The sequence below is a fragment of the Polyodon spathula genome, chromosome 29, assembly GCF_017654505.1.
Source record: "Polyodon spathula isolate WHYD16114869_AA chromosome 29, ASM1765450v1, whole genome shotgun sequence".
NCBI classification, from domain to species: Eukaryota; Metazoa; Chordata; class Actinopteri; order Acipenseriformes; family Polyodontidae; genus Polyodon; species Polyodon spathula.
This window is the reverse complement of record NC_054562.1, coordinates 5,432,538-5,453,698: the sequence shown is the minus strand read 5'-3', so window position 1 is coordinate 5,453,698 and position 21,161 is coordinate 5,432,538. Positions and strand designations below refer to the sequence as shown.

General features: G+C 44.6%; 1 protein-coding gene across 1 annotated transcript; it reads right to left on the bottom strand.

The window, feature by feature from the left end:
* On the bottom strand, window positions 1-21,161 carry LOC121302085 (serine/threonine-protein kinase 10-like). Its single transcript, XM_041231906.1, has 18 exons — window positions 20,553-21,161; window positions 16,174-16,338; window positions 14,206-14,254; window positions 12,015-12,164; window positions 11,272-11,344; window positions 10,178-10,372; window positions 8,939-9,161; window positions 6,397-8,490; window positions 6,148-6,174; window positions 5,544-5,674; window positions 4,611-4,734; window positions 3,859-4,038; window positions 3,227-3,356; window positions 2,946-3,070; window positions 2,256-2,444; window positions 1,508-1,633; window positions 1,275-1,388; window positions 1-303 (listed from the first exon to the last, which is right to left on the bottom strand). Exons 1-18 carry the CDS (start codon window positions 20,700-20,702, stop codon window positions 175-177), a joined length of 4,374 nt encoding a protein of 1,457 aa, XP_041087840.1. The 5' UTR covers window positions 20,703-21,161; the 3' UTR covers window positions 1-174.

Sequence of the window (21,161 nt, the reverse complement as noted above, 5' to 3'; positions counted from 1 at the left end):
CACACACACACACACACACACACACACACACACACACACACACACAATAACGGCGAACAGGAAGGCTTGAAGGGGTATTCAGAATCCATTCCCTCCTAGATTTCCCACAGCTCCACCTGGGAATTCCTGCAAAGAAGCAGTGTTGGGAATTCCAGATTTCCATTTATCGGGAGGCTAGCCAGAGAAGCTGAGGCTGGGCAGGAATCGGGAAAGCCTGTTCCCAGCACGGGTCTCCGGTTCGCTGCCCCTCCTAGGGACCCGGTTCTTAGTCTTGCGTCTTCGAGCCAGATCCTCCTCCAACACCTAGAAGCACAGGCAGAGCTGGGACTGTGTGATCGATGTGCACACTCACTGACAAGCACAGGCAGGGCTGGGACTGTGTGATCGATGTGCAGTCACTGACAAGCACAGACAGGGCTGGGACTGTGTGATCGATGTGCACACTCACTGACAAGGACAGGCAGGGCTGGGACTGTGTGATCGATGTGCAGTCACTGACAAGCACAGACAGGGCTGGGACTGCGATCAATGTGCACACTCACTGACAAGCACAGGCAGGGCTGGGACTGTGCGATCAATGTGCACACTCACTGACAAGCACAGGCAGGGCTGGGACTGTGCGATCAATGTGCACACTCACTGACAAGCACAGGCAGGGCTGGGACTGTGCGATCAATGTGCACACTCACTGACAAGCACAGACAGAGCTGGGACTGTTTGATCAATGTGCACACTCACTGACAAGCACAGGCAGGGCTGGGACTGTGTGATCGATGTGCAGTCACTGACAAGCACAGACAGGGCTGGGACTGTATGATCGATGTGCAGTCACTGACAAGCACAGACAGGGCTGGGACTGTGCGATCAATGTGCACACTCACTGACAAGCACAGGCAGGGCTGGGACTGTGCGATCAATGTGCAGTCACTGACAAACCCCTCCATCCCCCCGCGCTCTACATATCTTCCTCATCCTCCACGATTAACACAGATTTGTTTTTTTTGTAGTGCGGACACAAGTTGACAAAAGAAAATGACCTATTAATCAGCTATGCCATTATTTCCCATGTAATCAGTGAATATTTAACCAAAAGATCTGTACAAAATAAAAATACTCAACTAAATGAATGTGTGTTTATGTCACTGTTTTTGTGGGCGTTTGTGTGTGTGTGTGTTTTAGCATTTCTATGTGTGTGTGTCTGTGTACGTGAGTGCTTGTCTATTCTGTGTGTTAGTGTCTGTGTCTCTGGTCTCTATGCTGTGAATATATTGTACCTCCTTGCGACAGGCCAGTCTCTCTCTCCACTCGCTCAGCTCCATAGTGTGCTCTTCCTCCAGAGCTCGAATCTTCCTCTTCTCTCTCTCCACCAGCAGGTGCAGCTTCTCGTTCTGCACACCAGGGAAAACAATATACCTTTTAATAGAGCGGCTGTCCATAATCACCCTCAACACTGCTCCCTGCCCCTCTCTCCGACAATGCTGCTGCCTCTCTGCCCCGGAGTTGTTACCTGAAGCTGCTGCAGCTCTGCGCTGTTGCTGTCACACTGCTCCTGCAGTTCTCTGAGTCGCTGCTCGTGGCTTTGCTGCTGCCTCAATCGTTCTGCTTTCTGACGAGATTCCTCCTCTGCCTGGAACTGCAGAACGTGGAGAAGGTTAGAACTTTGTGTTGCTCGACTGCATTAACTCCACTGGCCACTCTTCAGAATCCTGTAGCTGTTGCTGGAAAGGCTAGTAGCACGGCCCTTTTCTAAGCATAAACGACAATATTGGTATATATATATATATATATATATATATATATATATATATATATATATGTATATGTCCAGTTATATTTTTGCCCCTCATCGCTGTACTTCCCCAGACAGCTCAGTTGAACTGAAGGCTCAGCGGGCGTCCTCCGATCCCATAACCGAGCCAGCTACCTCTTCCACACCCAGGAACTCAAGAGTGGATGCCAGTGAGCTGCACCCCCTGGAGGACAAAGGTCAGCCCTACAGGCGTCCGCTCTGAGCTCTCCGGGAGCCTGGCTGGCCGGGTCTGCTGTAGCACGATGAGGAGAAGCAGTCCCTTCTGGATTTGCACACCACACAGCTGTGCTTTTACCAGGCGAGTCACTCCGGGACAGCGTGCCATTTAATGTGCATTTTTTTCTTCTTTCAGAAGCTACTAACTGACTGTAGAAAGAATAACACTTTGTGGCTCTCCACTCTGCCCTGTGCAGGTCTTGTGAGAGCATGCAATACCAGCACTGACCTGCGTAAGGCGCTGTCTCTGCTCGGCGACGCTGCTTACACCCTGGATTTTTAGGCTCTGTTTGAACAGCGCCAGCCGTGCCTTGGCATCGCAACGCTGGTTCCTGGGCAGCCGAGCACGCTCCTGGGCTTGAAGGGAACGCAGGTCCTCCAGCAGGGATTGGTGGAAACGACTGGCTCGCTCTCTCTCCTGAGAGAGACAGAGTGAGAGAGGAGTAGGGGAGAAAGGGGGAGAGGAGAGGGTGTGAGAGGATGTGGGAGAAAGGAGAGAGGGGGTGAGATAGCAGGGGGAAGGAGAGGGCATAGAGAGGAGGAGAAGGGGGGAGGGTAATAGAGGAGGGTGAGAAACAGAACAGGGGGTAAGAGAGGATGAGTGGGATAGACAGAGAGGACGAGGGGAGGAGGGGATGTGGGATGTATAGGGGAGAGTGGGAGCTAGAAGAGGGGGAGATAGTGGATAGAAAAAGAGTTGAGAAAGAGGGGGAAAGGAGGGTATAGGATGAGAGGGGGTAAGAAGAAGAAGGGAGGGTGGAAGGGGGTAATACATAGAGGAAGGGAAAGAAAGGATGGAGTTTTAGAGAGTGAGCCGGGGTGGTGATGATCTTAAAGGGGGTTGGAGAGAAGGGTTAGGGTTAGGGTTGCAGTGAGAATGAGGGAGGGAGAGAGAGGGGGCAGTGAGAGGGAGTCTCACCTTTCCGTGCCTCTTCAGCAGCTGCTGTCTCTGCAGAGATAACTGCTCTTTCACCTGCTGCTTGAACAGGTGGTATTTCTCCTGAAGGTGGCGTTGTTCTAGTTCCCAGATCACAGACTCACGGGCTGCAGGGGGGGAAGAGAGAGAGCGAGAGCGTGAGAGAGAGGGTAAAACAGAATGACAATCTCTAAAAGCCTATGCAAATATGTATTATGTCCGTGGGTCTGTGTGTGTGTGTGTGTGTATATATATATATATATATTCTAGGAAGCCGCTCGTACCCCTCTTGAGCTGCTGGATCTTAGTGAGAGACTCCCACTCCACAGCTGCCACCTTCTTCTTGTGCTCCTGAACTGCTTTCTGCAGAGCGTCGTTCAGATCCTGCTGCTGCTTCTGCAAAAACTTGTGCTCCTGGAGAGAGCAGAGTGGAGAAGATACAATCAGACACTACAGCCTCAACACTGACTACAGCAGAGAAGATACAATGAGACAATACAGCCTCAACACTGACTACAGCGGAGAAGATACAATCAGAAACTACAGACTCAGCCCTGACTTAGATGAAGCCACCACCTCAATGGATCACTCATTTGAGAGCAATGGCAATGATGGAGCCACCCCTATCCAGATCACTTAGATGATGCCATTAAGATCACTTCAATTTGTGGTCAAGACGGGAGTAATGGTGATGACAGCATTACCTTAGGGATCGCTGAGATGAAGCCATAACCCCTTGATCTTTTTTTCCAACCCGGTTCTAAATGATTTGAACCAATTAAACCTCCATTCTGACACTGAAGTAGTTAATTGTATCATTGTACCTGTTAAACCTGGAGTGGAATGGACCTCCAGGACCGGGACTGGAGACCCCTGATCGACTCACACATGAGAGCAATGGTAATGACATCCCTACCTCTCTGGAGTCTGTCCTGAGCAACTGGCTGCGCCGGGCGTACTCCTTCTCCTGCAGAGCTTTGAGCCGCCGCGCCTCGTCCCGCAGCTTCACGGTGTGATCCTGCTCCATCCGCTCGCTGGACTGACGGTACTGTCGCTCCACCTTCTCAATCTCCTGGTCGTAGTACTGCTTCTTACCCTGCCCATAACCACACACACAGACACACAGTGACACTTCCAACAACCTCCCGCAAGGCTGGTTTCTACTTGCGACTACAGGGAGACGGGTGTGCGACGTGACCAAGGTTGAGAAACATTCAGAGGTATAAACTACAAGAAACTAAACAGAGTCGACAAAAGTTGTGAATAGGGCCTTCTTCAGTGTAGCACAATGTTGATTTTATTTTCTTATAGTGTGAAGGAGGCTGTAGTCGAAACGTGGGTCTGCTTGACCTACTTCGTCTGATCCACTTAGTTTCTTATAGTGTGAAGGCGCGCCAGACAAAATGTTTGTCTACTTGACTCTTTCTTTTTTAATTTTTGTTCTTGGAATTTTGAAGCGATTGCTCTCCCTTGTGTCGCAGGGGAGGGTCCTGGCGCAGGGGGCGGGGCTATGGGGCTGTCTTACCGTTATCTCCTGCTCGATGTGATGAACATCTGCTATGTGATGTCACTATGTGTAGGGGGTGGATCCCGGAGCTGGGGGCGGGGCTGTGGGGGCTGGAGGGAGAGGGTCCTGGGACAGGGGGCGGGGCTCTGGGGCTGTCTTACCGTCATCTCCTGCTCGATGTGCCTGAACATCTGCTCTCTCTGCTGCTGCAGCCTCTGCTCCAGCTGGGTCTGCTCACGCTGCTCCACCTTCTGCAGCAGTCTGAGTGCGTGCAGCTCCTGACGTCTAGGGGCAGAGAAGGAGGGCTGGTAATTATCAAGATTTGCTCTGCCTTTCTGTCTCCTTTAACCCTCCTGTTTGTTATGTTGAGAGATTCAGCTACCAGCAATGGCTACAGACGTGCGCACTGATAAATCCTCTCCTGATCACTCGTTTTATCACTAAACTCCTCAATAATATGATCCAAGTCATTATTTTATTACTGTAACATCTCAAAAAGCTCTGCAAATGTTTGTGCTATTCTTTAAGTGCTGGATGCAGAAGCAGCTACCTCATTTGTGTAAGTCCATGTTATCTATATGATGCATGGGGCTATGACATACACCCTTTTTTTCGGCTTCATTCAGCTCCTGTCGGTCTCACTCAGCCATTGAAAGTTTTTTTTTGACTTTTTCCGGAGAAAAAACGACTAGAGGGACTAAGGGTTAATAAAAAGCAAGATAGTTCATTAGATTCTTCTCATCACAAAACACACTGATACATACAAGCAGAGGAGCATAGTCTAGCAGTGCTCAGGGGAAGCACATGTTACTGGGTAGCTGGCTAGGTGAGGCTCCAATAGGGCACCAGGGCCACTGATTGATTATTGAATGTTTTGGCTCACAAAATAAAAGCCATGGATCACTAATTGATTGTTGATTGATTGTTGTATCTCTACGATGTGGCTCCGCTCTCGTCTATCTGACCGACCGCTAATCAATGTTGATTGATTGTTGTATCTCTACGATGTGGCTCCGCTCTCGTCTATCTGACCGATCGCTAATCGATGTTGATTGATTGTGGTATCTCGATGGCAGTGGCTCTGCTTCGTGTACCTGACCGATCGCAGCTGCTCGTCCTTCTTGTCGTTGTCGCTCACAATCTTGGACGTCGTCACGCTCACTTCCTTTCCATCCACAATGAACTTTCGGGTCTTCTTAACCGTCTTCCTGTTTATAGTAGTCTCCTGCGGCAAAATGTAATACATAAATATACAATATAAAATGTCAAATTATCAAATCTAAAATACAATGCATAATTGTCAAATATAAAACATCTAGTCTAAAATATAATAAAAATATCAAATATAATGTGTAAATAGCAAATGCATACTATAATATATAAATATGTAAAAAAGATAATGTATAAATGTAAAAAATTAAATATAGCGTGCTGTGTAAGATACAAGCTGATTTTCTCTTGTGCTTCTTGTATCGTACGATTTTGCACAAGATTATCGGCTTGCATAGCATGCAGAATTTCTTTTTTGTAGAAGAAAAATGCCAATTTAGCGAAACGATCACTTCCTATTTGAACCTATTCATGATCAGCACATATTTTCTACATATGTCAACTAACAATTCGCACAGAGTTCTCTACCGTTAGTAAACTAATAAAAGTAATTCAGAGATTGTATTTGTTATAGCAGAATAAACTTACCCCCTCGTTTACCAGGTCAATCATCCTCTGGAAAATAAAGCAAATATACGATGTAGTTAAACAATAAATACAACCTGTATAATTAATTCGGTTTTGGAATAATATTGATGTCTTAGAATTTTCATAGGGTTACATTTCCTTACTGCAGACTACTGTTTTGGAATCTGAACTTCTGAACTAAATTGGGAATTCCAAATCAATTAGAAAAACTACTGCCAAGCAAAGTGCTGCTTCTGTAATATTCCTAACCTGGAAATAAAGACCAGCCCCATTGCCAGTGGCAGGGGACTCCTGATCCTCTGTGTTTTCGTTGACACAGTTCCTCTCTGGGGGGTCTTCTTGCTCCCCGGGCGGGGCAAGATTCCCATCCGCTCCTGCTGTGCCATTGGCTGCGGCTCTGCCCAGTTGCGACTCCTCCTCATAGTCTCTTAGCCTGACTGTTGCCTGACTGTGGTCCTCTTCCTGGCAGATGAAGTTCACTCTTTTCATAGATTTCTTCGGTTTGGCAGAATCAGTTTCGTCGGGAGCGAGGGAGATTGGTGGCTCCTGGTTCATCCTGTTTGAATTCCCACTTGTAGGACAGTCTTCTGTGTCATTCCCAGGTTGGATCCCAGGTGGCTTTAAGGAATCTTGTTGGAAGTCCTCGGCTGGTCCTATTCCTCCTGGATCTTCCTTAATCCTGATCCCAGAATCCCGGAAATTCAGATCTAGCTGCGGTGTCAAATCCCTCTCCAGGTTTTCCTCAAGCGCAGCTTTCCCTTCTCCGGTCAGGGAGTCTTTGGCCTCCCCTTGTGAAGATGTCTTCTCCACTTCTGTTTTTTCAGTGTCATCAGTTTGTGTGACCCCCTGAACCAAGATTTCCTTATCTATACACCTGTCAGGTTCAGTCTCAACCTGTGCCTTTGTGAATTCCTCTACTCCTAACAGTCCCGGAGTCTCCTCTATGCTAGCTGGGGAGACAACATCACTGACCTCTTCCTTGCTCAACCTGCCCAAGTCTAAAACACGCTTTGGCTTCTCCAAGGGGGCTGCTTTAAGTTCAACCAGCACACCTTTCACAGCCAAGTCCAGCGTGTCCACTACAGGACAAGTGTGCCCAGATGCCCGTAATACACAGGGAGCCCCTGCCAAGTCTAAGTACGACAGCTCAGTGAAGTCAGGAGGGTGTTTGGCTGACCTGCTACCGGGCAGATCCAGGTGCTCTTTGGAAGCGGGACCGATGGGGTCAGTTTGAACCACAGGCAGCGGGTGTTGGGCTGGAGTTAAACCGTCATGGTTCTCTAAGGTGGCAATCTCATATTTCTTTATGTCCCCTTCTGCGCTGTTTTCCCTCACGCTGTCCACCTCAGCTGTGGAATGACCCTCTGCTTTCTCCCTTAGTGTTTTGAAGTCTTTGATATCTCCAGAACAGAACTCCAACGGCTGATTTGCTTCTTGTAGATCTTCTAAATCATGTTGATCTGGTTTGCAAAGCTCAGCAACAGGAACCCCTGCTGTCTCATCCCCTCCTACAAGTCTCTGTACACTCTCCATACCCTCCCCAATATCACAGTCCGAGCCCAGCAGCACAACCACGTTGTCCTTCTCAGTTTCGCAGTCAGTGATGACTGTACCTCCCTGAGGAGGTCCATCCGAACCCCACTGTACCCCATTCTCCACGCCACTTATCCCAGACTCCTCTGCAGACACTGCTTGACTTTGCAGTTCCGTGGTGACTTCTCCTGTGAAGGAACTACTGCCTTCAGTTTCAGGCAGTAGCCCTCTGTAGGTACAAGCAGACACTATGCTCCCAGCCTGGTCACTGGATATGAGGTGTTCCGAGCTTGACGGTCGGGAGAGATTGAGCACATTGGGTGAGTCGACCCCCTTTAACATCCTAATAACAGATTCTTGATCCTGGATACTGTCTTCATCCCAGTAGTAGGATTTGCAACGCCTTTGGCTGCAGGAAGAGGGAGGCAGTGAGGCAATGGGGTCGGACAGACGTCTGGCCCGTTTTAGGTTTCCTGCAGACCTTTCCTGTCCCCTTTGGGACGGGCCAGCTGAGCTTAGTTCTCCTTCTCCCCCTAGAGTTTGGGTCTGATCAGTGGAGCTGGTTTCTGGTTTGCTGACACTATCTTTGGGAACATTCTCATCTGAGTCTGTGAGTCCCTTAGGCTCAGCGGGGGCTTGCGTTGCTGATTCCTCACCCCCTGCCCCTTCCGTCCCTCCAGTTTCAGGAGTGACAGCTCCCTGACAGGGCTTGGTAGCTCCTCCCTCTCTTTCCAAGGAAACAAGCCGTAATTTCGACGGTGTCTCGCCTTCGCTGGTTCCGTAAAGAAGTGGTGTGTAATTCTGAGAAGCCTGTGCCGGAGAGACAAGATAGAGTTTGTATTGGATCAACTCCCTCTTGAGAATATAATTTAATGCAAAGGCATCATTTTAATGAGACAACAAATGAACAAATAAACATGCCTTCCTTATGCACCATTAATTTGAGCTATTTCTGCTGTTTATCTTAAATGAATGCTTTTGCACAGCACTGTATGCTACTCGAAGCAGCAGGTGTCAGAAAACAAAACATGCGATTGTGATCTCGAAAAATAAGCTCCTAAAACTAATAATCCAGGAGGACTCCCTGATGCTGTAAAAGCTAACACAGGTTGGTCAAATCGATCAAGCGAAGCAGAGAAATGTTTCTATTAGTTGCTTCAACAGTCTAAGTAACATTGCATAAGTTTGACTTTTTTAATCTATGTGCGAATCACAGCAAAGATAGCAGACAGAACTCTAAAACGCTGCTGGTACCGACCGGCGTGGCCTCGGACCCTGAGGGCTGTTGGCCGGCCTCGGCCTTGCTCCCATCCTCCACCTCCTCCATGACCTCGGCCTTGGCCTCTGCGATGAGCTCCTTGAGGGGTCCGTTTCCGCAGACCCCCGACATGAAGCTGTGCTGCAGCAGCTGGCCAGCCGTCCCCCGGGCCTCCACGTTCTTCTCCAGAGCACGGCGCAGGAAGTCCTTGAAATCAGAAGACCTGCCGTTGCCAAGAGGAGCGCTTTCCATTAGCGTCGCTTTCATAAGAATTAATAGCAACAAAGCCATGTGGCAAACAGTCACCTCCAGAAATTATTCATTGAGTAGGATGCCAAATCCCTACAAGTCTCCAATAGCACAAGCATAGCAAAGCGTAATGAAGCACAATGAAAGCGTGGCAAAGCATAGGCAAGCATTGTAAAACATAGAGAGGTATGGTAAAGCATAGGGAAGCATTGTAAAGCACATAGAGGTATTGTAAAGCACAGAGAGGTATGGTAAAGCATAGGGAAGCATTGTAAAGCACAGAGAGGTATGGTAAAGCATAGTGAAGCATTGTAAAGCACAGAGAGGTATGGCAAAGCATAGTGAAGCATTGTAAAGCACAGAGAGGTATGGTAAAGCATATACAAAAGTTTTACTCCCATGCTTTTCCCATGGTTATACTTTGCATTTCCCATAGTTTACCTTCGCTTGCCATGTTTATTAATATGCTTTACCAGACCTTGTTGTTCTTTGCCATGCTTTCACTGTGCTTTATTAGATTTTGCAATGCTTACCTGTGCTTTACCATGCTTTCACTGTGCTTTATTAAACTTTGCTGTGCTTTTACTGTGGGAAACTGTTCAAAGGGCTATTACATCTAATTAAAACACCCAGATTAAAGCAGAGCAATGTCATCGTACACCAATGTGTACACAGCGTGACATGTAATGTGCACCCAAACTAGAGGTTTTTGAATAGATGCCAACTTTCTTCCAAAGCTAATGTTAATGTTAACTACATTTGACACAATGTTCATTCAGTGGTATCTGACTTGCCATGCCTGAGTGATCAACTCGGGGATTGATTAGTTTAGGCTAGAGCGAGGGCACAAGCGAGTGAGAACAAAGATGGTGACTACCTGTTGTTTAGCTGGGTATGGATCTGATTGAAGAGTTCTGAGAATCCAGAAAGCTCAATGGAACCATTTTAACGTCACTGAAAAGCATTTGAAAGGTCCTGTAGCTCTCTTACCAGAGGCGGGGCTGGGAGAGGGAGGGGGGCTCAGACTTGGTGATCTTCAGCAGTACTCTCATGGGGTTCAGCTCGTGATAGGGGGGTTCCATCTCCGCAGCCTCGATCAGCGTGATCCCCAGAGACCAGATATCCGCCTTGCAGGAGTACGGGGCGTCCTTCGAGGTCTCGCACTGAATCACCTCCGGAGCCATCCTGAACATGGATACAACGTGAGAGCGAGTGTGTGTGTACGTGTGTGAGAGTGTGTGTGTGCGTGTGTGGAGAGAGCGAGAGAGAGAGAGAGAGAGAGAGAGAGAGAGAGAGAGAGAGAGAGAAAGAGAATTAAAAAATAGCGCACAGCTCTATCTCAGGAGAAGCAAGATCCAACAGGATAACAATCACTAGAAATACTTCATGATGAAGTATCTGGACACTACAATTTTTGCCCATTCTTCTTCGCAAAATTGCTCCAGCTCTGTCCAGTTGGTTGGGGACCTTTGGTGAACAGCAATTTTCAACTCTTTCCACATATTCTCAATTGGATTGAAGTCCTTTATTTGACTGGGTCACTCAAGGACATTGACCTTTTTGTTTTTAAGCGTTTATTGACTACAGTGCTCCCTGGAAAGCTAGAGTTGAATATTTAATAAGATTTTTGGACACTGAACAATTAGGCAAGCAAAGCAATTGCTTGTAGTTCAGTTTCAAATGAAGGCTCTTTTTTTCATCCTTGTGGATCTGGGATATTCAGGAGCAGGGTTTGGATTAATTCCATTTCCAATCCCTTCAAAGGAATTGGAATTGATATTTTAGATACATAATAATTGTCGGGATTATTCAACTGCTTTCATTTGAAGCCAGTTTATTTGACAAACAATCGGTGATTGCAATTTTGATCAATGATGTGCTGGAATTGATCAAAAGGGAATGGGAACTACTGGAATTGGCAGTTGATTTTTAAAGGATTGGGAAATTGAATTTGAATTAAAAAACAGGAATTTACCCCAACGCTGTTCAGGATTTCAAATACACACTCCACACAGATGCACGCACACCAGTTACAACAGGATGGGTTCTCTGTGCAAACATTAGGGACAGTACTGCAGACTCACCAGTAGGGGGTGCCGATGAAGGTTGCTCTTTTCTGCAGAGTGCTGGTGTTTTTAGCAGACACGCCAAAATCAGCTGGGAAAGGAACAATAATCAAACAGTGTTGACAGTCAGTTGGATAAGTGCTATATTTTACTGTATAGCTTCACCCAGTCACCGGTTTCAAAATGTAATGTTTTTATTTTTTTATGTGAAACTCAGACAGCAAAATTACAGATGGACCCTAAACTTAATAAAATGGGGTTGAAATTTCAGGATTGACTGGGCAGGAAGACTAATCTCTGCAAGCTTCCCATAGTTAAAGCTCAGAAAAGTGTAATAAAGCACAACGAAAGCATTGTAAAGCACCGAGAGGTCTGGTAAAGCATAGGGAAGCATTGTAAAGCACAGAGAGGTATGGTAAAGCATAGGGAAGCATTGTAAAGCACCGAGAGGTCTGGTAAAGCATAGGGAAGCATTGTAAAGCACAGAGAGGTCTGGTAAAGCATAGGGAAGCATTGTAAAGCACAGAGAGGTCTGGTAAAGCATAGGGAAGCATTGTAAAGCACAGAGAGGTCTGGTAAAGAATAGGGAAGCATTGTAAAGCATAGAGAGGTCTGGTAAAGCATAGGGAAGCATTGTAAAGCACAGAGAGGTATGGTAAAGCATATACAAAAAACATGGCAAACCATGACAAATGCAAAGAATAACTACAAAGCTACCCCTCTTATAAGTTTACTGTGGGCTGGTTTGCTGGTTTACTCACCCAGCTTCACGTCTCCCTCCATTGTGAGCAGGATGTTCCCTGTCTTCAGGTCTCTGTGGATGATCTTGTTGCCATGGAGATATTCTAGGGCCTGCAGCGTTTGTTTACAGACCACTTGAATCTGAGGCTCCGACAGACCCCTCTCCAGCTCTGTGAGAAGGGCACACACACAAACACACAGATACACACAGACACGAACACACACACGCGCAAACACACACACGCACAGACACAAACACACAGATACACACAGACACGAACACACAGATACACACAGACACGAACACACACACACACAGACACAAACACACAGATACACACAGACACGAACACACACACACACACAGACACGAACACACACACACACAGACACAAACACACAGATACACACAGACACAAACACACACACACACACACACACACACACACACACACACACACACAAACACACACACACACACACACACACACACACACACACACACACGCACAGACACAAACACACGCAGACACAAACACACACAGACACAAACACACAGATACACACAGACACAAACACACACACGCGCAAACACACACACGCACAGACACAAACACACGCAGACACAAACACACACGCGCACACAGAAATACAAGCAGGCAAACCCCCGCACACACAGACACAGACACACACACAAACACACAGATACACACAGACACGAACACACACACGAACACACACACACACACACACAGACATACACGCACACAGACACATGAACATAGACATACACGCACACAACACAGTACACAGACACACACATACACAGACACACTCTGGTAAGAGTACTGTGGTAGAACACCTTGTAATCAACTGGCATCTCACTCCAATCGGATTCAAATGCCTTTTGTGCACAGCTAATGTTATACAAGTTCCTTCAACTGAGGTGCTTCCATAAGGAAATGAAATGCAGTAACAGGTGTCTCTGCTATAAAACGTTTTTTATAATTTTCAAACTTTTACTTGTCCAACAGCTGCAGAGACAGGTTTGGTAGCACACTTCTTTTTTATATGGTCACTTCATACTCCAAGAACGTGATTCACTCCATGTTTCATTTCAAACAAAAAGTTAATATCTTTATCATTAAGACATTGCTGCAAAAAAAGAAAACAACGCTTTTTGACACCAACTGCGTCTTCATCAGGTTCAAGGAATCCATGGAATTGAATGCAGAGGCGAGGGCTGGTTGCGAACTGCAAACCATACAGTTCAGAGAGGTAAGTACAGGTCTGATGCTGATGTCACAGATGTCAGTGTTCTTAACTCATCAGCCGTTAGGAGAAGTTTCACTGCCATCTCTGATTGCACTCCACAATCATTTTGAGGGGTTCTTACTGCAATGACTACAATAATGTGTTTTGTGTGAGCTCAGAAGCTGCTCTGGGTCTAGCTACCTGCTGTAGTTATACAGCATGGAACACAGCTTCTACCAAAGTGTTTATACGGGATCCATGCTTTTGTTTTTCTGGCAATACTGGGTTACACAAGCCTGCTTTATATATGTGTGCTGCAGCTATCTAGAACCGAAGAGCAGCGCCTGAACTCAGAGTCAAAGCCGCATATAATTGCGATAAGGACCACAATGAACGACGGCAAACGTCATGCAAATAGAATGGAAAAAATGGAATCAGAAAATGGAATCCGGAAATGGAATCAGAAAATGTCATTCAAAAATGTATTCCAAAAATGTAATTACAATCGACCGCTCATAAAATATACAGCAGATATACCAAAAAATAAACTTTGTAATGCACCTGAAACAATAGGGATCATAATCAAAGCTAATTAGACAAGCATGCAACAATATTATTTATTTAACCAGGAGATTTACCTATTGAGACCGAAGCCTCGGTTACAAGGGGGTCCTGGAAAACAATATAAGGACAATCCCAAATAAGATCTTTAATATTAGGCAATCATAGAGCAATAATAACAAGAAAAACATTTCAGCTGCTGTAGTGGATCCCAACTGAGCTTTCTCTGAGTGGGAAGGGAATGCCAATACAAAAAGATGAATAAGTTCAATTGTGGCTTTGTGAGTGGCATCCATTCATTAGTCTCCTAATGGGGCACCACAGTGTGCTGGCAATGGAGACTACAATGAGAGAGCATTTACTGTGCTGCAGCAGCCCACACATTGCAATACTTACCCAACATTATAGCATCAAGAGCCCCACCAGGACAAAACTCAATGAGGATCTGCAAGGAGACAAGCATCAACACTCAGGGTTAGGTGCTGATGCTACATTCTACAATAATTGCCAATGCATTATGCAATGTATTAGAGTAAGTGGCTTTCAATTCAACCTCCTATTTTATGGTGTGTGCAGTCATTGCATGCGGCTGTGGGCTCTGTTAATGCTATAATGAGTTATTAGAGCCATGTTTCTCTAAATCTGCCTCTGTCTGACTGCAAGCTACTTTGAGAAATTAGCTGGGACTGAACGGTCTTCCTCAATCCATGTGACCCTCTCTGTCTGCCACACCCACTCTGTCAGCCACACCCAGTTTGTCAGCCACACCCACTATGTCAGCCACACCCACTCTCTCTGTCTGTATACACCTGCAGTAGGCGGGGCTGGCAGAGTTGAAAAGATGTGATTGATGGAATTAGGAAGGTTTTTCAGTCCTGGCGCTTGGGATTCTCCAGACAAGCTTAAAGCAGTTCAGAGATGAAAACAAATCTGCAGAGCAGTTCGACTGATTCCTTATTTCACTATGACTTTAATAAGATGAGCTTGTTACCTATACACACTGTGGCTAATCGAGCTTGTAGTAAAACCTGGAATGGGTCGAAACTGCTCTGCAACAGGAGTCTTATTGCCATCCCTGCAGCTCAAAGCCAGGTAAAGGTAGAATTTGAGAAAAATGATAACATATCCGTTGGAGCAATGGAACCCAGAACCCTCCGAATGACTGGAAGCAACACAACATAATAAGGAAGGGGGAATGCAAAATCGAAATTTAACTGGCATCTGAAGCACCTTACTTCTTGACATAGTTTTCGGTTTTAACAGAGAAACACTAATAAAAACTACCCTGAAACCAAATAAAAACAGACGCTTGTCTTACAAACGAACAGACACTGACGGCGATTAGTTTTTGTGCTCGCTCGGTCTCTCTCTCTCTCTCTCTCTCTCTCTCTCTCTCTCTCTCTCTCTCTCTCTCTCTCTCTCTCTCTCTCTCTCTCTCTCTCTCTCTCTCTGTGGTTAATGATGGTGCAGTTCAGTGTATAATAGCCTGCACTGTGACTCTCACCTGTGCTGTTATTTATTCAGATCTTAACTGCGGAACAGTACTTTTGGACAATAGCAGAAAGAAAGAGTCAGTTGATTCAACTCTTATACAAATTCATTGACATCATGGTAACGCATAGGTAAGCCCAAAGGAAAACTGTCATGGAAAACTGTCATACATCATGGCAAATACATAGTACTGTACATCCAAGGGAAAACCCATGGCAAAACTGCAAAATTGCTGTGCTGCTTTACTGTGGTAAACTTTTATAAGGGAAAAAACAAAAGCCGCAATAAACATGCCAGGGGATTTACTGGGGTTATTTGTAGTGTTTCCAGCTATTACCTCACAGGCTGATAAAGCATTCAGGTTGCAAGCAAACCTGCCTTCAACATCCTGTACCTCCGACAGCACAGAGAGAGAGAGAGACAGGAAGCACACGCAGACTCACAAACACACACACACACACACACACACACACACACACACACACACACACACACACTTAACGCACTTTTAATTTGTCTTTCCAATTTACACGGAATTGTTCATCTTTCCCCTTTTTCAAAACAGCGTCAAAAAGTTGTGCAAAGAAGTAACAGAAATGAAGACCAGATTGAAACTTTTTGAACTTTAGTTTTACTGACCTCTATCTCCGTTTCAATGGCAGTTAAGGTAGCAAAAACAAACCAGATTATTAAGGAAAAGTTACTTATACACATATGCTGAAATAACAAAAAACGAACCTCTTACTTTTTCCCTGAATCGTATTACTCATCAATGTCATGTTTTAAAGTAATACCTTATTGTAATAAGTTAATTTAAAAGTAATCTGATTACAAGTATTTTGGTACTCAAAAAAGTAATCTCCCAGCCCTTACCGACAGCCGGTTCTCAAACAACAGAGCATCAAAGAGCCTGACGATGTTGCCATGGCAACAGGACGCCAGGATGTCAATCTCGGTGACGTAATCCTCCAGCTCCTCCTCACTCTTCACCTGGATCACCTTGGAGGCCACGAGGACCCCAGTCGACTTGCAGCGTGCCTGAAAGAGAGAGGGAAAAAAAAGGAAAAATCGTCTTTAGAAAAGATTAAAATAAACAGAAATCAAAGTATGTGATGAGTCAAAGGGGTTTCGGTCTGCAATTCACAGTAGAAGGCATCAAACCAACTCGGGACTTCCCTTACCAAGGTCTTGTGACCATGACAAAAGTCATCTTTTTAAGGGGCGGCACCTTGGTGAGGGGCGGAAGTACGAGTATGTAAATTCCAGCCACTGGAGTCAAGTGAAATTAAGGATACCTGTCAGTTTGGGATTGGTGATCCACTGACTACCGGGGCGGGGTTTGCATACTAAAGGAAACGTGCTACTGTGTTCGGGGTTGGTCCTAAGGAATAGAGGCGGGGAGAAACAGGCTGGAGGAGGACTTGGTTGTTGTGGACTGTGTCACGAACGGGGGCTTTACTAACTGGTTCTTTTCTGTTTTTATTCCTTTTGTTTTATTTTTGGATTAAAGCAGAACGCGAACGAGGACTAAGAGGCTCCCGTTCCTTTGTTTTTGATTACTCCCGCACTCCCTCCCTCACATCCTTCTTTATTATTTTTTTTTCTTTTTTTTCTCGTGTAATATTAAATAAAATTTTAATTGTTACACGTAAATCACTGTCTGGAAAATCCATTTGTACTCACACGCCTCACACTGAGATATTGTATTTTTCTTGTTCTGATGACGTAGTTAATATACAATAACTGCAAATCGCTTAGTCAAGTAGAAACTTAGTCAAGTAGGCAGATGTTTCGGCCAGTGCCTTCATCAGTGTACACTGACACCCAGGTTAGGGTCTTCTGAGGAGCAGCGATCAGCCCTTGTCTTCAGCTCTGGCCAAAAGCTTCTCTAGCATGAACTCATTTTGCTTCATAAAGTCGAATGAAACCAGCTGAATAATGTCACATTAATATACTGAATTGCACATCGCTTTGTAGTTTTCCATACACTTCATGAAACACTGCCATAAACCAAAAAATGTGACATTACAAAAAACCCGAATGAAATACTGGACTACTATTATGGCTTCCAGTAGACTTTTGCAATATCATTTTGTAGTTTCTTCTGATTACACGATGTAAACAAAAGATCAGAATTAGGACCGATCACAAACTCAACGTGATTCAGCGACAGCATATCGAACAGATCTGAGCTGTTTTAATTTAGACAGGAAGTTGTGTTTTTCTGTTCAGCTGGAATTGAAGAAACCGCACTGAACCCTCAAACGACAAGCGAGCCTGTGTTACCAAGGTGACACGTTGTTTTTAAGTATCGTTGGTGTCTGCTAAATATACATTTTCTTCATACCTTTTTTTGAGATGGTTACAGGTTTGATTTTTGGGGTCTGTGGAGTAGTACGGATCGGAATTCAAAACCAAGTGCCAATTATCATGTGGTAACACTTTCATGGTTGCAAATTCCTAATGGATCCCACAGGAATAACACCTGAATATCTCCTGCACTTCCTCTGACTTCTGAAGTCATTAAATTAAGCTCTGTTAATTCATGTGGATTTCATTACCCGTATTCATTCCACGTGTCTTTGTAATACATGATGTCGTTCAACTTAAATGTTTTGAAATCCTAATGAATTCATGCCCTCTTACTCGCCCACCAGATGATTGGGAGAAGTGTTAATTCATGCGTGAATGCTTACCTTATACGTGCAATCAACAGCAAAGTGATATTTCTTGAAAAAGGCAAAATATCTGTTAATTTCACAAAACTGGAACCAAACAACTAAGTTACATATTTCAAGTTATATATTGCAAGTTATATATTTCAAGTTATATATTGTAAGGTATATATTGCAAGCTATATATTTCAAGTTATATATTGCAAGGTATATATTGCAAGCTATATATTTCAAGTTATATATTGCAAGGTATATATTGCAAGCTGTATATTTCAAGTTCGCTCTCAAGGCATTTTGGTTCTCGTTTTGTAATATTAACACCATTTTTTTCTTCTTTCAAAAAATAGGATTTCATTAAAGAATAAAGAAAACGCATTGTAAATACGGCCCTTGAGTTATTCACTGACAAACGTTTTGACGAGAAGTTTTTTCAATGTCTTTGATGAGGTAAATTCCCTCTAAAAGAGCTTTAAAAATTTGAAAATCACTTTAAAACAGGGGTCTCCACTCCTGGTCCTGGAGGGCCAGTGTACCTTCTGGTTTTTTTCCAACTGTACTCTTAATTAATTAATTGGACCAATTAAGCTTCTAATAAGCTCTTAATTGGGGTTTTTCCTTACCCGAGTGCCGAGCGGTTCATATTTAGTTTCTGCAGGGTTTGTGGCAGGCTGGAGAGGCCGGGTTCTCCCTCAGTGTATTTTATGCTCTGGGGGGCGGGCCCTTGTTTCAGCTGTTTACTTTTCGTATGCGTGTACAGAGACCTCCTTTAACAGTCAGCTCTGAAGGTGGAACGGAAGTGTCTGTGGTTTTCAGTTGCTCACTGGAAGCCTGTCTGAGTCAAACATGCACCTCGAGTCAGAAACTGGGGCAGAAATTAACGAGCGCGCAGGCACAGTGCCATCGAAACTGTCTCTGCTCTGCCTGAGACCTCAGTCACATCACCCAAGCAGAATTACTATTCAAGGGGACAAGAATGTAACCGAGCGTGCTAAACAAGGGTTCTGACTGAATGATCGCACAAGTCTAAGTAATGTAGAGATTCATCAAAAATAATAAAAACTAGCAAAGAAAGCAAAAGGTCGTTAGCACTGTTGTTTTCTGAAAGGGAAATGAAACACCCACTGCAGTTACAAATCTTTAAAGGGATGGGAACAAGACTCCGATTGCATAGCAGCTTCCCCCATTCCAGGTTTTACTACGAGCTTGATTAGCCACAGTGTGTCTAGGTAACAAACTCAGGTGTGTCTTATTAAACTGGAATGGATTCAATTGCTATGCAATGGGAGCCTTATTTCCATCCACAACCTTTTTATTCAAGTGTTTAGTGATCTTAATACAGAAACCTTCCTTTAAAAATATAAACCTCTTATTTTGAGCCCCTCTGTTCATTGTATTCATGATTGGTGATGCTATAAGGTCAATAAATCACCCTTAAGGGGAGGGGGGGGAGGGGGGGGGGGGGTATTTTGATTACCACGCCCCAAGGTCTATTCAGTATTCTGAAGTTGTTTATTTTGAGTTTTGCAATGGTAGCAAGTGTTTTTCTCTTTTAAAAGAAACAAAACTGGAGTGAGAAGGCTTAATGAATTTCCACCGCAGCAATCAGCATTTCTATATTGCATGACTTCAAATCCAACTTCAGCAAGCAGTGACATCAGTGTCTTGAAAGCTTGCATTTTGCATGTGTACAGCAGGTTGATCCAATAAAGATTTCAAGATCTCTTATGAATTATTCATTTTATAATGATTTCTATTTGGTATGACAATGGATCACCAATCCCCCATGATGCACTCAACCCTTATACAAGTTTATCACAGTGTTTTGGTCTATTAATGTGCTTTACCTTACCTTGCTGTACTTTACAATGCTTCCCTATGCTTTACCACACCTCTCTGTGCTTTACAATGCTTCCCTATGCTTTACCAGACCTCTCTGTGCTTTACAATGCTTCCCTATGCTTTACCACACCTCTCTGTGCTTTACAATGCTTCCCTATGCTTTACCAGACCTATCTGTGCTTTACAATGCTTCCCTATGCTTTACCATACCTCTCTATGCTTTACAATGCTTCCCTATACTTTACCAGACCTCTCTATGCTTTACCATGCTTCATTATGCTTTACCATACCTCTCTGTGGTAAGCTTTGCTGTGTTTTTACTGTGTGGGAAAGTTTCATAAGGGAATCTATTGAAGGTCCATTTACCGTACAAAGATTAATTGAATTAAGTAAAGTTTGAAGCTTGTTAAACTCTTTGTAGACTGTGGTTTCCTAGATATCAACGCTCTATGCTGGCTGATCATTGATTTGCGTTTGGTACAAGGAACAGGGTGTAGATCAATGTAGTTGCTTTTCTCCATACAAAAATACTTTACAGGGACTATCAAAATGCACTAGAAAATAATTCTTTAAAAAAGTCTGCACTTATAAAAAGGGACCTGTAGTATAAATGAGAAAGTTTGCCATAATTCAGGCAAAAAAAAGGTTTCTTGAATCAGGCATGCAGCAGTCATTTCTGAGACGGTCTGGGGTAGCTACGCTGTCAATCAGGGGGTATTAAAGCTGCACTCTGCCTACCTTGTAGACCTTGCCGAAGGCTCCATCTCCCAGTTCTCCCAGTGTGTCCCAGTCCGTTTCAGGATCGACGTCCCGTTTCAAGTTCTCATAGTGCTTCACTTTCTTCTTCTCTCCTCCGAACCGAAAAAGCCTCATAAAGATAGAAGCCATGCCTATTCCCTCCCCTCCTCTTTCACCCTGCAGAATCCCACTGCTCCCACCAATACCCCAGCAGTAAGGCACTGCAACAGGAGTGCTGTATTGTGGACACAGTAACTAATCCAGGACTGAATCTGCAGGGGTTCCGACTGAGCCACAGAAACAGGGAGAATAGAGGCTGGAAAACAACAACATCGGCAAGGGCTGCTGCAGATCGGTTGTGCTGGCGCTGGAAGTGTTGAAGGCTTGTTTCATCGTTTCCAAAAAAGAAAGACAAAGCAAGAATGGGAAATGCAGCGATGAATGTTTTTTTTTTTTGCAGGAAGTCACAATGAAAGCCCCGGTTATCACTGTAAAAAATATTTATGTTTGTTAAAAATGTCACCTCCGTCACACAAACTGTAAAACAAAAATAAGTTGCTTCTTTCTTTCTTTCTTTCTTTCTTTCTTTCTTTCTTTCTTTCTTTCTTT

What these genes read in the sequence shown, in the direction of transcription:
- LOC121302085 (XM_041231906.1), bottom strand. Translation starts at nt 20,702, where the DNA reads ATGGCTTCTATCTTTATGAGGCTTTTTCGGTTCGGAGGAGAGAAGAAG. An exon ending in CCTTCGGCAAGGTCTACAAG is followed by an intron (nt 16,339 to 20,552) that starts GTAGGCAGAGTG and finishes TCTCTCTTTCAG; the next exon opens with GCACGCTGCAAGTCGACTGG. An exon ending in TCTTGATGCTATAATGTTGG is followed by an intron (nt 12,165 to 14,205) that starts GTAAGTATTGCA and finishes CCCTTCTCACAG; the next exon opens with AGCTGGAGAGGGGTCTGTCG.